The sequence below is a fragment of the Natator depressus genome, chromosome 17 (assembly GCF_965152275.1).
Source record: "Natator depressus isolate rNatDep1 chromosome 17, rNatDep2.hap1, whole genome shotgun sequence".
Lineage (NCBI taxonomy): Eukaryota > Metazoa > Chordata > Testudines > Cheloniidae > Natator > Natator depressus.
Genome location: NC_134250.1, coordinates 812,817 through 827,265, shown reverse-complemented (window position 1 = coordinate 827,265; position 14,449 = coordinate 812,817). Strand labels below are relative to the sequence as shown.

The window sequence follows — 14,449 nt, the reverse complement described above, 5'->3', positions numbered from 1 at the left end:
CTGTGAGCAGCCCGTCTTCAGGGGACACAGCTCACACAGCTTCCACCTTCCTGGGTCTGACCTCGGAGCATTCAGCATCCTCTGCCCCTCCGTGCGCTTCCCACAGCGAGTCCGCTCAGGCGGGGTCCCGGGGAAGCCAGAGGGTCCTGCACCCCAACTCCGCAGTCAGACGTGACTCTCAGCCAGCCAGTAAAACAGAAGGTTTATTAGATGACAGGAACATGGTCTAACACAGAGCTTGTTGGTGCAGAGAACAGGACCCCTCAGCTGGGTCCATTTTGGGGGGCAGTGAGTCAGACAACCACGTCTGCACTTCACTCCATGTCCCAGCCAGCCCCAAACTGAAACTCTCTCCAGCCCCTCCTCCTCCTCTGGGCTTTGTCCCTTTCCCGGGCCAGGAGGGCACCTGATTCCTTTGTTCTCCAACCCTTTAGCTCTCACCTGGCAGAGGGGAAGGGCCAGGCCATCAGTGGCCAGGAAACAGGGTGTCGGCCATTCTCTGTGTCCAGACCCCTGCACACACCTGCCCTCTAGGGCTCTGCAGTGATCATACACCCTTATCCCAGCACCTAGATACTTAAGAACTGCATAGGGGAAACTGAGGCACCCCCACACTATTCAGAGGAAACATTAAGAACAGTCCCAGTTCGTCACACAGGCTCCCCATGTGACTGGGCCTCGGCAACCTGCAGTCCTACAGGGCTGCTCCCACGCACACGGAGGAGCTCGCCGGCCTGGCGCAGGACCCACACCACGCTGCTGCAGGCAGAAGAGCGATTTCTGTCACGTCTGGAGCCGAGGCAGCGGGGTGAAAAGGGCCAGCCAAAGCAGCGGCCAACCTAAGCTTCCACATTAGCACCAGCTATAAATATTAATGGCACGAGGAGCCAGGCACTAACGAGGCCAAGAACAGCCGTCTGTCGCTCTAACTCCTCACCTAATGCAGTTTTCTCCTGACCCGTGGGAGCAACTTGGGGAGGGAGGGGCGGGGTCCTCGGGGAGGGGGTCCAGGGTTTCACACTGAGCAGCACAGGCCCAGGCAGTGTCTACACTGCAAGGGCTGCAGCCGAGAGTCAGCGCTGGCCACAGCGATGGACAGAAGGCTCCTAACCGCGCCCAGGCTGCAGCTCCGGAGGTCACTCGCCCTGACGACGCACAGAAGGCAGGACGTTTTCCACGTGTAGCCAGGCCAACTTGTCTCAAGTGTAGACCAGGCCTCAGACTCCCAGAGTTACACCCAATAGGCTGGCACAGCACAAGGAGGGGTGCTCAGGGCGGGCGTGGCACCGGGGGGGAGGGGGCAGCGGCTGGGGGCTCAGGGCGGGCGTGGCACCGGGGGCACCAACAACCCCAATCCTGACCAACACCAGCGCTTCCCAAGCTGCAGGCCAGGGGCTGTCACGGACACTCAGCCACCTCCTCCCTCGTCCCAGCCCCTGGTTCCATCGGAGGCCCCACTCAGGCTTTGGCCACAAGCCCCAGCACCTCAGTGACCAGAGCCAGGCCACGCCGCCCCCAGCGTGGGCCCCGTCTGGGCAGGAAGCGTCACAGCCCAGTGACCCCTGCACGCCACGTGTCGCTGCTCACCTCTCCCCCATCCAGCACCGCTGCCCGCCCGGCCTCTCCCCCACCCCGAACAGCCTCGCAGCAACCCCCACATCGCCCGCATGCTGATGGATGGGAAGCATCTCCTGTGTTTACTGCTACTTTGCAGCTGCCCTCCTCCCCACAGATCCCACACCCACCTCTGCACACAAAGGCCCCCCCACCCAGCACACAGCCCCCACCCGTGGGCACCCCCCGCACATATACACACAGATTCCCCCCCGGCACACAGCCCCCACCCATGGCCCCCCCCACATATACACACAGATTCCCCCCCGGCACACAGCCCCCACCCATGGGCACCCCCCCACATATACACACAGAACCCCCGCGGCACAAAGCCCCCCCCCATGCCCCCCCCGGCACACAGCTCCCCCCACAAGCCTCTCTCCTCCCATCCCAGAGGGCCCTCCATTTGCAGCCCCACCCTGGAGGCCCCAGCCGGGCTGGCTGGGAGGCAGGAGCGCCCTGCAGGGCGGACAGGCTGCGCTGTGCACAGGGGCTCAGGCTCACGCAGATAAAAGAATCCCCTTAACCCGCTGCCTTTGAGGCTGGGCCATGAAAGCAGCTCCCTGCAGTGCAGCACGGACAGTCTCTTAAAGGCCCGGGGGCACTGGCAGCTCCCAGGCAGGCTGAGACTGAGGCCCAGCCCGGGGCGCTCCCCAGGTCCCAGAGGCCAGCAGGAGACGGCGAGACACTCAGCCAGCTCCCCCTGCTCCCCCCGCATGGCCAGGCGCGCAGCACCCGGGGCACCAGTGCGGGCTCAGAGGGCAGGGCAGGGCAGGTGGCCACAGAGCAGCCACCAGCCTGCTGGGGAATGATGCTGCCAACAAGCCCAGCTGGCCCCTACACAGCCCAGAGCCACAAGCAGTAGGCACAGCACGCTGGGGGCAGAGGGGCTAATCACCCAGCTGCGCCGCAGCCCTCCCAGCTGGGGCAGTGACACTGCCCCTACTGCGCAGGGGGGGTTATCGGCAGAGCTGGGAGGGTGCCCTGCTCTGGCCCTGTCTGCCAAGCCCCGCTTTAGCAGCTGTTTGGCTAAGGGCAGGTGGGAAGGGAAGCCAGCCCCAGCCCCATTGCACCAGGCAGACAATATGCTAGTGAGTGTCGTGACCCCTCCGCCTACTCTTGGCTCTCACTCACCATGTGCAAACAGAGGGAGCTGGGGAGGGGGCAGAGCAGGGAGGCGGGTACAGCGGGGGGGAAAGGAGGGGGGGGGAAATGCACAGGGGGAAAAGAGATTAGCCTAAATTCTGCAAGGTGCCTCACTCTGCTGCCCCTGCACAGCCGAGTGCTCTGCTCAGCTCCCAGTGGCCTCTCAGCACTTCACCCTCCACTTCGGGTTTCTCTGGGCAGCGGAGCAAATCGGGAGGGAAGCAGCATGGGGACAGGGGTCCCCCCTGCCTCTCTGTGGGCCCCTGTGAGCAGCCGGGAGAACCTGCATGCCCAGGCTCTGCCAATCACAGCTGCCCTCTCTGCCCCAAGGAGCCAGGGGATGGGATGCCAGGGTAAATGGGCAGCAGGGCCTTTCCCCTGGAGCCCAGGATGAGCTTGGTGCAGAGGCCATGGCCAGCAAGGCAGGGGCGCAGAGGAGCTCGAGGGGGCCCCTTTCCCTCCCAAAGCAGCAGGGCACTGAACGGAGAGTGCCTGGAAGCACCAGCCTCTTAGAGCTCACCTGCCGCCACCAGGCCCTGCCCCACTGCGGCCCAGCGCACTCCTCGGCACACCGGCTCCGCGCTCAGGTCAGCCAGTTGTTAACACGGGCACCGTGACCCCGGCGAGGGCCAGGACATGCTGAGCTTGTCAGCTGCTGGCTCGAACGCACCAAGGGGTGGGGGGCAGAGCCAGGCAGCGAGATCAGCCTGACAGCACGGTCGTCTCTCGCCGCTCACACGGCCACATAAATTCGGCCACAAACAGCCGCTATGGCTGGGAAGCCAGGACTGCGCCGAGCGAACGCTGGCCGGCTGCCCCACCCTGCCCGCAGCACTGCACAGCTGGGCACTACCTATCGCAGGAGATACCAACTACAGACACCACGGGCGGCTCCGTGTGGGAGGCAGGGCCACGGAACAGGCAGATCAATGCTTTAGAAAGCTGCTTGCTGTGAGGCATTACTTTTCTGCCCAGGGGACCCGTCTGGGGATATGCCAGATGCCAGGGTGCGTGGTGAGGGCAGACACTCCTCCAAGGGCAAAGAGCCTACGTCTTTCACTCACCTTTCAATGATGTCAGCGATGGTGCACGCGAACATGAGGAGGCCTTCGGGCATCTGCAGAGCCACTAGGAGAGAGACAGATCCCCAGGGTTAGGATGCACTGAGCCAGTAATTTCTTCCGCAAAGCAAACACCTTGGTACAAGCCTGACGACACCCCTGCGCACACTGAGCCAGACCCAACCCACGCACAGCTCAGCCCTTCCGCCTTCTGCATCCACCCCAGAGCTCCTCCGAGCCAGAGCTGCCCACAGCATGCTGGGACCCTGGCACACTTAGCCCATGACACCCACCATTACAGGTGGCTCCAGGAGCTCCTGCGCACTTCCTAAGGGGAGGGAGTCACGAATCCTCTGCACTGGGGCAGCTTGGAGGAGTCACAACACGGCAACGACGCAGGAAGGGGAGAGCTGGAGAACTCCCTGCAGCTGGGTGCTGAACCCACCCGGCACAGTGAGGACCATGGCACCAAGGTGCTGGCCAAGCACCAGGGCTCAGGGTTCTAGGCCAGCACCTCTGTGCCCAGGCCACATGCTGCAGCCCAGGAATGAGCCAAGGCCCTCTGGGTGCTGGCCCAGGTGACAGGTGTGACGAAGTGGGACTGTTCTTAATGTTTCCTCTGAATAGTGTGGGGGTTCCTCAGTTTCCCCTAAGCAGTTCTTAAGTATCTAGGTGGTGGGGTAAGGGTGTATGATCGTTGCAGAGCCCTAGAGGGCAGGTGTGTGCAGGGGTCTGGACACAGAGAATGGCCGACACCCTGTTTCCTGGCAACTGATGGCCTGGCCCTTCCCTTCTGCCAGGTGAGAGCTAAAGGGTTGGAGAACAAAGGAATCAGGTGACCTCCTGGCCCCGGAAAGGAACAAAGCCCAGAGGAGGAGGGGCTGGAGGGAGTTTCAGTTTGGGGCTGGCTGGAGACATGGAGTGAAGGGCAGACGTGGTTGTCTGGCTCACTGCCCCCCAAAATGGACCCAGCTGAGGGGTCCTGTTCTCTGCACCTACAAGCTCTGTGTTAGACCATGTTCCTGCCATCTAATAAACCTTCTGTTTTACTGGCTGGCTGAGAGTCCCGTCTGACTGCGGAGTTGCGGGGCAGGACCCTCTGGCTTCCCCAGGACCCCACATGGGCGGACTCGCTGTGGGAAGCGCAGGGAGGGGCAGAGGAGGCTGAAGGCTCCGAGGTCAGAGCCAGGAAGGTGGAGCCGGGGGATCTGTGTGTCCTGCAGACAGGCTGCTCCCAGAGAGGAGACTTCCCCAGAGTCCTGCCTGGCTTCCTGGGGAGCAGTTCCAGAGCATCGCCTGGGGACTCTGTGACAACAAGCAGCAGGTTTAAAGCAAACAGCGGGAAGTGCTTCTTCCCACACACACAGCCGGCCAGTGGAGCTCACTGCCAGGGGATGTCGCGAAGGCCAGAAGTAAAATGGGTCCCAAACAGAACGAGGCTAGGTCCATCGTTGGCCATTGGTCAGGCTGGGCAGCGACACAACCCATGCTCCTGATGTCCCTAAACTTCTGACTAATGGAAGCTGGAAGTGGACGCCAGGGGCTGGATCACTCGACAGTTGCCCTGTTCTGTTCCCTCCCTCTGAAGCACCTGGCACTGGCACTGTTGGAAGATGAGACCCTGGGGCAGGTGGGCCATTGCTCTGACCCAGTGTTCTTATGCTAACAGTCAGACTGGGACTCAACCTCCTTTACTGCCCTCCAGATCCTCTGAAAGGCGAGGGACGGTCCCCGTGCTGGGCTGCTCCCTGCGGGGGTGGGGACTGAGCGCCGGGACTGTGGCCTTTAACTCCAGCTGCAGGTCCCATTAATCCTGTTATTCTCTTAACTCTAGATCCCACTAACGCATCCCAGCCTTCATGACATTTACCCACGATTCCCTCCCCAAATCCCTGGCTGACAGAAATCCTTAGGCTACTGAGCCATGCCCGGGCAAACACCAACTCTATTTAAAGACATTGTTTTAGGCCAATTGGTTGGAACCACGCTAATCTCCAGTTTCCCAGACTCACAAAGCTCTTCTAAGGCTAAGTACTCCGCTTACCCAGCCAGGGAAATCCAGCTTCAGGCACCTCAGGAGGGGTCCCAGAGCGCCGCTTCCTCCCCAGCCAGCCTCTGCTGTCCTGGGATGTCCGGAAAACGGCATGGGTCACATCTGACAGCCCCTCCCAGTAGGGCTCTCTAGCGATTAAAAAAATTAATCCTGATTAATCGCACTGTTAACCAGTAATAGAATACCATTGATTTCAATATTTTTAGATTTTTTCTACATTTTCAAATATATTGATTTCAATTACAACACAGAATATCAAGTGAACAGTGCTCACTTCATATTTATTTTTATTACAAATATTTGCACTGTAAAAAACAAAAGAAATAGTACATTTCAATTCACCTAATACAAGTACTGTAGTGCAATCTCTATCGTGAAAGTTGAACTTACAAATGCAGAATTATGTACAAAAAATAACTCCATTCAAAAATAAAACAACGTAAAACTTTAGAACCTACAAGTCCACGCAGACCTACTTCAGCCAATCGCTTAGACAAACAAGTTTGGTTACAATTTGCAGGAGATACTGCTGCCTGCTTCTCGCTTACAATGTCACCTGAAAGTGAGAACAGACACTCGCATGGCACTGTTGTAGCTGGCATCGCAAGATATTTACATGCCAGATGCACTAAAGATTCATATGTCCCTTCATGCTTCAACCACCATTCCAGGGGACATGCGTCCATGCTGATAACGGGTTCTGCTTGATAACCATCCAAAAAGAGCGGACTGACGCATGTTCATTTTCATCATCTGAGTCAGATGCCACCAGCAGAAGGTTGATTTTCTTTTTTGGTGGTTCAGGTTCTGTAGTTTCCACATCAGAGTGTTGCTCTTTTAAGATTTCTGAAAGCATGCTCCACCCTTCATCCCTCTCAGATTTTGGACAGCACTTCATATTCTTAAACCTTGGGTCGAGTGCTGTATCTATCCTTAGAAATCTCACATTGGTACCTTCTTTGCATTTTGCCAAATCTGCAGTGAAAGCATTCTTAAAACGAACACGTGCTGGGTCATCATCCAAGACTGCTATAGCATGAAATATATGGCAGAATGTGGGTAAAACAGAACAGGAGACATCCAATTCTCCCCCAAGGAGTTCAGTCACAAATTTAATAATGCATTATTTTTTTAACAAGCATCGTCAGCATGGAAGCATGTCCTCTAGAATGGAGGCCGAAGAATGAAGGGACATATGAATGTTTAGCATATCTGGCACGTAAATACCTTGCAACGCTGGCTACGAAAGTGCCATGCGAATGCCTGTTCTGACTTTCAGGTGACACTGTAAACACAAAGGAGGCAGCAGTATCTCCCGTAAATGTAAATAAATTTGTTTGTCTTAGCAATTGGCTGAACAAGAAGTAGGACTGAGGGGACTTGTAGGCTCTAAAGTTTTACACTGTTTTGTTTTTGAGTGCAGTTATGTACCAACCAAAAAAATCTACATTTGTAAGTTACACTTTCAAGATAAAGAGATTGCACTACAGTACTTGTATGAGGTGAACTGAAAAATACTATTTCTTTTATCATTTTTACAGTGCAAAGATTTGTAATAAAAATAATAATATAAAGTGAGCACTTTACACTTTCTATTCTGTGTTGCACTAGAAATCAATATATTTGAAAATGCAGAAAAACATCCAAAAATATTTAATAAATTTCAATTGGTATTCTATTGTTTTAATAGTGCGATTAATCGTGATTAATTTTTTTATTCACAGTTAATTTTCTTGCGTTAATGGCGTGAGGTAACTGCGATTAATCAGCCCTGCTTCCCAGATAAGGAGCAGGGAGCCCAGCGCACACCAGGCAAGAGGCACTGCACAGTCCCCAGCCCAGATATTTCAGGACCCAGGGCCAGTGGCAGAGCTCCAAGGAGTCTAACTTGCAGCCTTTACTCATCCCACTGGGGCAGTGAGTGCCCAGGGCTCGGCACAGCTAGCTCAAGGGGCTCCGAATCGTTCCTCCCCCTGGGGTGGAATCAGCGCCAGCCCTGGGCCTGGGGCTGCTGGCCAGAAAACAGACTTGCCTTCTCAAGTGAGGCCTGTGGTTCGCCAAGGCGCCGGGATGGGGTGGGGGAAGCAGAGGACAGCCGGCTTCCCCTTGGTTAGCACAGCACCTGCCCTCTGTGGTCAGTGGCTCTCTGCTGTGACCCAGGCCCAGATACACACCTCCAGCCCATCACATCCCCTCCCCACCAGGCGCTGGCACAGGGAAGCCTTGCCCCGAACTTCTGCCTTCTCGGGTCCAGCTGCAGTCCCTTGCCAGTGAGCCACGTGCTGGCCTCTGCATGTGCACATTTGAGATCCCAGCCCAGCTGATGGGTTCAGCTTCCCGTATTTCCCGAGAGGCTAAAACCTAGAACACAGAACAAAACACACAGCACTGGGGAGCCCAGGCAGCGCCTTGGCCAGGACAGCCACGCACTCCCCCACTGCCTCCTCCCAACCCGAGCACCCCTGGGGGACAGGGCATGACAGTCTGGGCCTCGACGGTGCCCGAGCCAAGACAGGAGGGACACATACTCAGATCTCTCATCCTAAGGTGCCTCAATGGCCCCAGCACCTCGTAATCCGCAGTGACCCTCCCAGGGCTGGGCTGCCGTCCCCACGTTACCCATGGGAACCGAGGCAGGCCAGGAACTTGTTCAAGGTCCCATGGGGAGCCTGCAGCAGGGCAGGGAGCCGAACTGGGTCCTGGGCAGGTGCCCTAATCCCTGGGATCCTTCCTCTCTAAGGTCACAAGAGCATCCCATCGGTGACACCTGTCGCTCCCTGTGCTCCTTGCCAAGGCGCCATCAGCGGGCAAAGGCTCTCCCGGCCTGATCAAACATTCCAGGCTTGACGCTGCCACCTGCCAGGACCCCCAGCCAGTCACAAACTGCAGCTGCTCAGGCCCTCCGCACACACACCAGCTTCCAGGAACCTGAACAGCACTGAGGGCAGACAGGGCACATTAAGGGGGGCCCTGTCCGCACGATCATGTCACAAACCCCACTCACGAGCCTGCCTGCGACAGCCTGTGTTCACCTGCCCCCCACCAGCACCGCCTGCGGTAACAGTTCAGACATACCAAGCACCCTCTCCCTTGCCAGCACCCACGGGCGCCTGCTCGTTTCATCCAAGGCATGTGTGGCCCAGCGAGGACAGGGAGTCTGATGTATTATTCTCTGCACTGGCAGCCCACAAGGAACAGGGCTGAGCGGGCTGTGGCCAGCGACCCCAACCAGGGAGAGGGCTGGAGCATTTACTCTTCAGCAGCTGAAGCCAAGGGGGAAATAAAGCAGCTGCCACCAGCTGAAACCACCTCAAGTCACAGGTGCCCCAGCAGAGACCAGGGCACCTGCGCCTTCCTCTCCCCGAGCCTAGAAACACCCAGCCCACACAGTCAGGAGCTCATGCCTATGCCTGACCCTCCTCCCCCTGTATCAACGGAACTGCTTCCCAAGACCCCAATGCCGCCTCCCACCCCCGGGGGGCTTTGCTCTTCACCCATATTCCACCTGGGCACTTGCTCAGGCGGGTGTACCCCCCAATCCCCAAAGGCTCAGCCAGGAAGCACAGGGAAAGAGGAAAGAGAGAGCTGTAACTGGAGCCCTGGCCAGCATCCCAGCCCAGTCTCCAGCAGGATGACAGCTACATGCGACTCAGCCCGTCCTGTCTAATGTGATTATAAACCTGAGATACAAATACACTAAATCATTGGAAGCGTTATGGCCAGCTCCCCGTGACGTTAAATGCCGGCAGCATGGCAGATGCTTCCCTGCCTGACTGACAGCTTGGCACAGCCAGCATCCATCAGTACGTTCCCCTAGGTAACCCAGCCCCAAGTGCTCTAAGCCCAGCTCCTGGCCCACATGCCTTACAACACACCCTCTCCGGACTGAATGGGACCCACACACTGGCGAGGGCCATGCACGTTCTGACTGAGGAAGGGCCAGGGGCCGGGGCTGCAACAACAGGGTTCAATGGGAACTAGCCCCCTCGCAGCCCAGGACGTGAGCTGGTGCATGAAGCCCGGCAGCTCCATTCCCAGACAGCTCTAGCCTGGACGCTAAGAGTGCAGCACGGCCCCAAGCGGCCACTTACCTTTCTTTGCCTCGGCCTGCTGAATTCTCCAGACCGTCTTGTAGATCTCAAAGTTATAGTTGCTGGGGAGGGCTCCAACTGCCTCCTGTAGCTCCTTATTGGTGAGAATTGCCTCGGGGATCTGCATAGCCACCCGTCGGCGCTGGGGTCCTCGGCCTGCAAGGAGAGCCAAGGAGCTTCTTATACAGAATTGCAAGGAGCCAAAGGATCCGTGAAGAGCGGGAAGGCGCTTAGCCGCTGGCCACCCACCAGCCGCGCGTGCCGCACCGGACTCTGTTAGCTACCACGGGGTTTGACACCTGCCTCCCACTGCCACAGGCCATCACACCAGCAGAACCAGGGGGAAGCCTGGCTCCGTCCCGCCAGCAGAAAGGACTGGCTGGGAGGCACGGTGAGACATGCTGGATGTGTCACACCAAGGGAACCACCTATTGTCTCCAGAGGCCTGATGATTCAGCATCCATGGGGAGATGCCAACTCACTCAAATGAATCCAGAGCCACAGCTCAGACCCCTCTGCTCGCCTGAGAGCACAGGGGACCCACTCCCGCCCTGCCAACCTGAGACAACTGACTGGGTGCAGGACCAGGGGAGGAGGTTTCCACCCCCCAGTAGCCAGGCTCAGTAACGCAGGGAGGCACCAGGCCTGCTAATCTAGCACAGCCTGGGGGGGAGGGCACAGAGTAACTTCATGCTCCAACCCCTCAATAAACTAATATTAAAGGCAAGGAAATGATATCATGAAAGCCGTGCAATTACATTCAATCTTGCTGAGTGACTCGGGAGTAATGGAGCAACTGGAGGGGGCAAAGGGCAGCTGTCAGAGCATACACTGAGCCCAGATTAGAAACGCCGAACAGAATTAACTGAGAGAGGTTTGGCCATAGCCCCCACCTCACTGGCATGCACAGAGATGGGGGGCTTTGCCCAGAGCCAGAAACCCACTGCCCAGGGGCTGCTCAGGGCCAGTAACCCAGCGGGGAAAGCTCTGATCAACTAGGAGCAGGACCACCTTCCAGGAGAGGCAGCAGCCAGTCACTCGAAGCCGAGTTCAGGGCAAGGACAACGATGACTCCCCGGAGAGCAGGAATCCAGCGAGCGACTACTGGTGCTGGTGCCTGCTCCAGCATGACCCTATCGCCCCAGATACATGAGGCCTAGAAAGGCTTCTGTGCAGAGACCACTTCCACTTGCCAGCTGCCCTGCGTCCCCAGACAGTGCCCGCCGGCTGCCATCCAGGGAATGCGGAGAAGTCTTTTGTTCTCTCAGGCAGCTGGCAAGTTTAAAGGTGATCACCATGAAGGGCCCATATGCAGGTAGGAAGGTCCCACACACTGGGTCACCACACACAAGCTCGAGCCGCAGTGCCCCCTCAGCAGAAAGGAGTCACCTGAAATCCTGCTGCCCAGAGCCCAGCAAGCCCACCAGAACCAGCTCCACTTGCAGCCCCTCCAGCCCCTCACAGAGCCAGCACGGGGTGGCCTCTCGCATAAGGGCTGCCCTGAGCCCCTGATTCACGACTTGGCCCCAAGAGAGTCTCAGGTTAAGGCTGAGCAGCCCTAGCGCACACTGCCTGCCAAACACTTCGCACACATGGACACTAAAGCCTGTGTCCCCTGCTCCTATCCTCAGGCCTTGAGCCAGACCCTGCCTCAAGAGAGCTCCCCTTCTCCCTGCCGGTCCTGCCCCCACAAGGTCCTCCCTCCTTTCCCAGCCAGGACCCCACAGGAGCTCCCTATCCCACCACTACCAGAGTCCCACCAACTGGCCCAGAGCCAGCACTGCGCCCGTGTGTCCACGACGCCCCATGGAAGGGGCGGCAGCTGGCTGGCACTCCTGGAGGGGCCGTGCTCTCGCAAGGGAAGGGCAGGTGTTCCTTACCTAGTATCTCACTTGACTAGTGATGGGAGCTGTAAAGGGCAGGTTTCTATTCCTGTTTTACCATGACTGCTCGAGACCCTTCTGTGGGGCTCTGTGAATCAGAGAGGCTGTCAGCAATCCGAAAGCTGCCAGATGAGCTGATGCAGCGTAAGGGCTGCTTTATTTGTGCTCGCAAAGGGCCCTTTCATGACAATGCCTCATGGCGAACAGGTGTTTGTTGCCGTCTGAAGGCCAGGTGACTCACGAGCTGCTTTGCCCACTCACCAAATGAGTTATCCAGGCTCCTGTGAAGCAAACTGCCCGAATAAATTAAATGCCACAAAGTAACTTAGACAATTAGGACACTGAAGTCCCTGTGGCTGACTGGTTTCGTCTCAGCCACGCCACGCAGGAAAAGCCCCTGCTGACCCTTCTGTCCGCCAAGCGAGCAGCAGTCGGAGGTGACAGAGGGTGGGACAGATTGGAGACGCCGCAGTCAGAGCATGTATCCAGAGCACAGCTCAAGGCCGATGGACCCGCCCTCCTCACTCCACTCTCAGCAGAGCCTCCCTTCAGCCTAGCCAGCCAGGCAGGGCGCGCCACCGCCTCATGATCGGGCCCAGAGGCCAGAGCCGCGTGGGGACAGGCCGAGCTCCCGGGAGAAGCACCGTCACACAGGGCTGCCGACCCTCCAGGAATTACAGATCGCGCCATGAGAGGAACCCTCAGGAAGCCAGCCCGCCGCAGGCGGCCCCGCTCAGGCCGCCCTGACTGGCGCGTCGGAGGGGAAGGGCCGGTGCGCAGCCTGGCCGGGAGAAACGGGCCGAGCAGCCCCTGCCCCGAAGGGCCAGAACACGGAACCGCTGACGGAAGGGGCCAGCCCGTGGCGGGTCTCGGGCCCGGCTGCAGGCCTGGGAAGCGCGGTCACCCTGGGGACGGCCAAGCACGTCCCCCGCACCTGCCCGGCGAGCTCACGGGGGGTGGGAAAGGCCCCGATCCGCTCCCCTGGCCGGGGACGGGAGGTCGGGGAACGGATCCGGGGCCTCTGCTGGCCGGTCCCCAGCCGGGGGGGCCGGGCCGGATTGGAACCAGCCCCCGGGCTCCCTCGCGCCCCGCACACCGGGGTCCCACCTGGCGCCGAGGTTGGGGGCTCGCCCCGCGCCAGCTGCTCCTGGGCCGCCATCGCAAGCGAACCCACGTGGAGGCCGGAAAGGCAGCGCCAATAGAGCCGCGTGTGAGCCGCCAGATCCTAGACAGGAGCAGACGCCGACCGAGCAATCGAGCACAGGCGGCGGCTGTATGGGAGCGGGGCCTCTGGAACTCCCTGCCCCGGGCTTTTCCCACTCGACTCCACCATGGGGCAGGCTTTGCTCCTCCTGCACCACAACAGTGTGTGGGGCTTGAACAGCGCTGAGCGCCCTGCATAACACCCCCCGCTCCTGCTCCTGTCCCTGGGGTGCCCCCTGCATAACACCCCCCTGCTCCTGCCCCCTGGAGTCCCTGCATAACACCCCCCACTCCTGCTCCTGTCCCTGGAGTGCCCCCTGTATAACACCCCCTCCCCGCTCCTGCCCCCTGAAGTCCCTGCATAACACCCCCTATATAACGCCCGCCTGCTCCCACCCCCTGCATAACACCCCCTTACTGTAATTTTCCCGGCATGGCACACAGGGGCAGGTTTGTCCTGCAGTTTGCAGGGGTCATAGCAATAACACGCGACAGCCCATGTGAGCAGCATCAGGTTCAGCAACGTGTGTGGTGGGCAAAGTAAACACAGAACCATGACTGGGCAGAGCCCCCATGCAAACACTGAGCCAGGAGCCCCAAGGCCAGACTTATTGGCATAAACTGGACCAGGGTGCAGCTGCCCTCCTTTTCAGTGGAAGCCCAGCCTAGCCCAGCCAGATCTCGGCCCAGGGCCGGATTAATCTTTTGTGGGCCCTGGCACCTGGACTGTGGCCCTGCCACCCACGCTTCACCCCGAGACCCTGCCCCTGCTTAGCCTCTTCCCCCCGAGACCCCACCACTGCTCACATGGAGGGAACAGAGAGGAGCAAGGCATAGGGAAGGGGGGAGGCAGGGGCCTGGAGGGGGATGGGAGGGAGCTCAAGGAGGGCTGGGAAGCCGAAAGCTGCAGGGGGGCCATGGGGCAGAGTGCAGCTTGTGGGGTGGGTCTCCATGGATGGGGGCAGCAGTTTCACCCACACAGCCCAAGTTGGGGAGCCCAGTGGGAAGAGGTGGAGTGGGGAAGAAGCCCCCGTCGCTGTCCCTCTAACCCCCCTTTTCTCCCCAGGCTGCCAGGCCCACCCCCTTCTTGTGATGGGCACCATGCTGTCCCAGCAGCAAGCCAGCGTGGCTGAGCCCACTGCACCTGTCCCCCAGCCCCTGTGCATGCGCCTGCAGCCAGGGGGACCCCTGCATCTGGGGTCTGGATTCCTGCTCCCTGGAGATTATCAATTGGAAGAATAAGAAGGAGACCATGCAGTACCAGTAAGTGTGGGAGGGAGTGTTAAACCCACAATGGGTTGGAAGAGAAGCCAGGATATAATTCCCCCTCCCTCCTTACTACAGGTACCCCTTGGTCCGTATCTGATCACTTGTGCAATCCCCTTCCTCACCCCCAGA

General features: G+C 58.8%; 1 protein-coding gene across 5 annotated transcripts in view; it reads right to left on the bottom strand.

Moving 5' to 3' along the window:
* The window catches only part of DPH1 (diphthamide biosynthesis 1), a 62,207-nt gene extending 49,124 nt beyond the window's left edge, over positions 1–13,083 (bottom strand). The window contains exons 1-4 of one of the 5 annotated variants that reach the window (XM_074974636.1): positions 9,966–10,099; positions 8,049–8,812; positions 5,866–6,002; positions 3,825–3,888 (exon numbers count right to left, since the gene is read on the bottom strand). In XM_074974636.1, the coding sequence (XP_074830737.1) occupies positions 3,825–3,888; positions 5,866–6,002; positions 8,049–8,059 (212 nt within the window). In that variant the 5' untranslated portion in view covers positions 8,060–8,812; positions 9,966–10,099. Of the gene's footprint in view, positions 1–3,824; positions 3,889–5,865; positions 6,003–8,048; positions 9,185–9,965; positions 10,122–12,109; positions 12,388–12,955 lie in introns of those variants that run through there. The other 4 variants (XM_074974634.1, XM_074974637.1, XM_074974635.1 and 1 more) reach the window with 4 other exon arrangements.
* Positions 13,084–14,449: the final 1,366 nt, after the last annotated feature.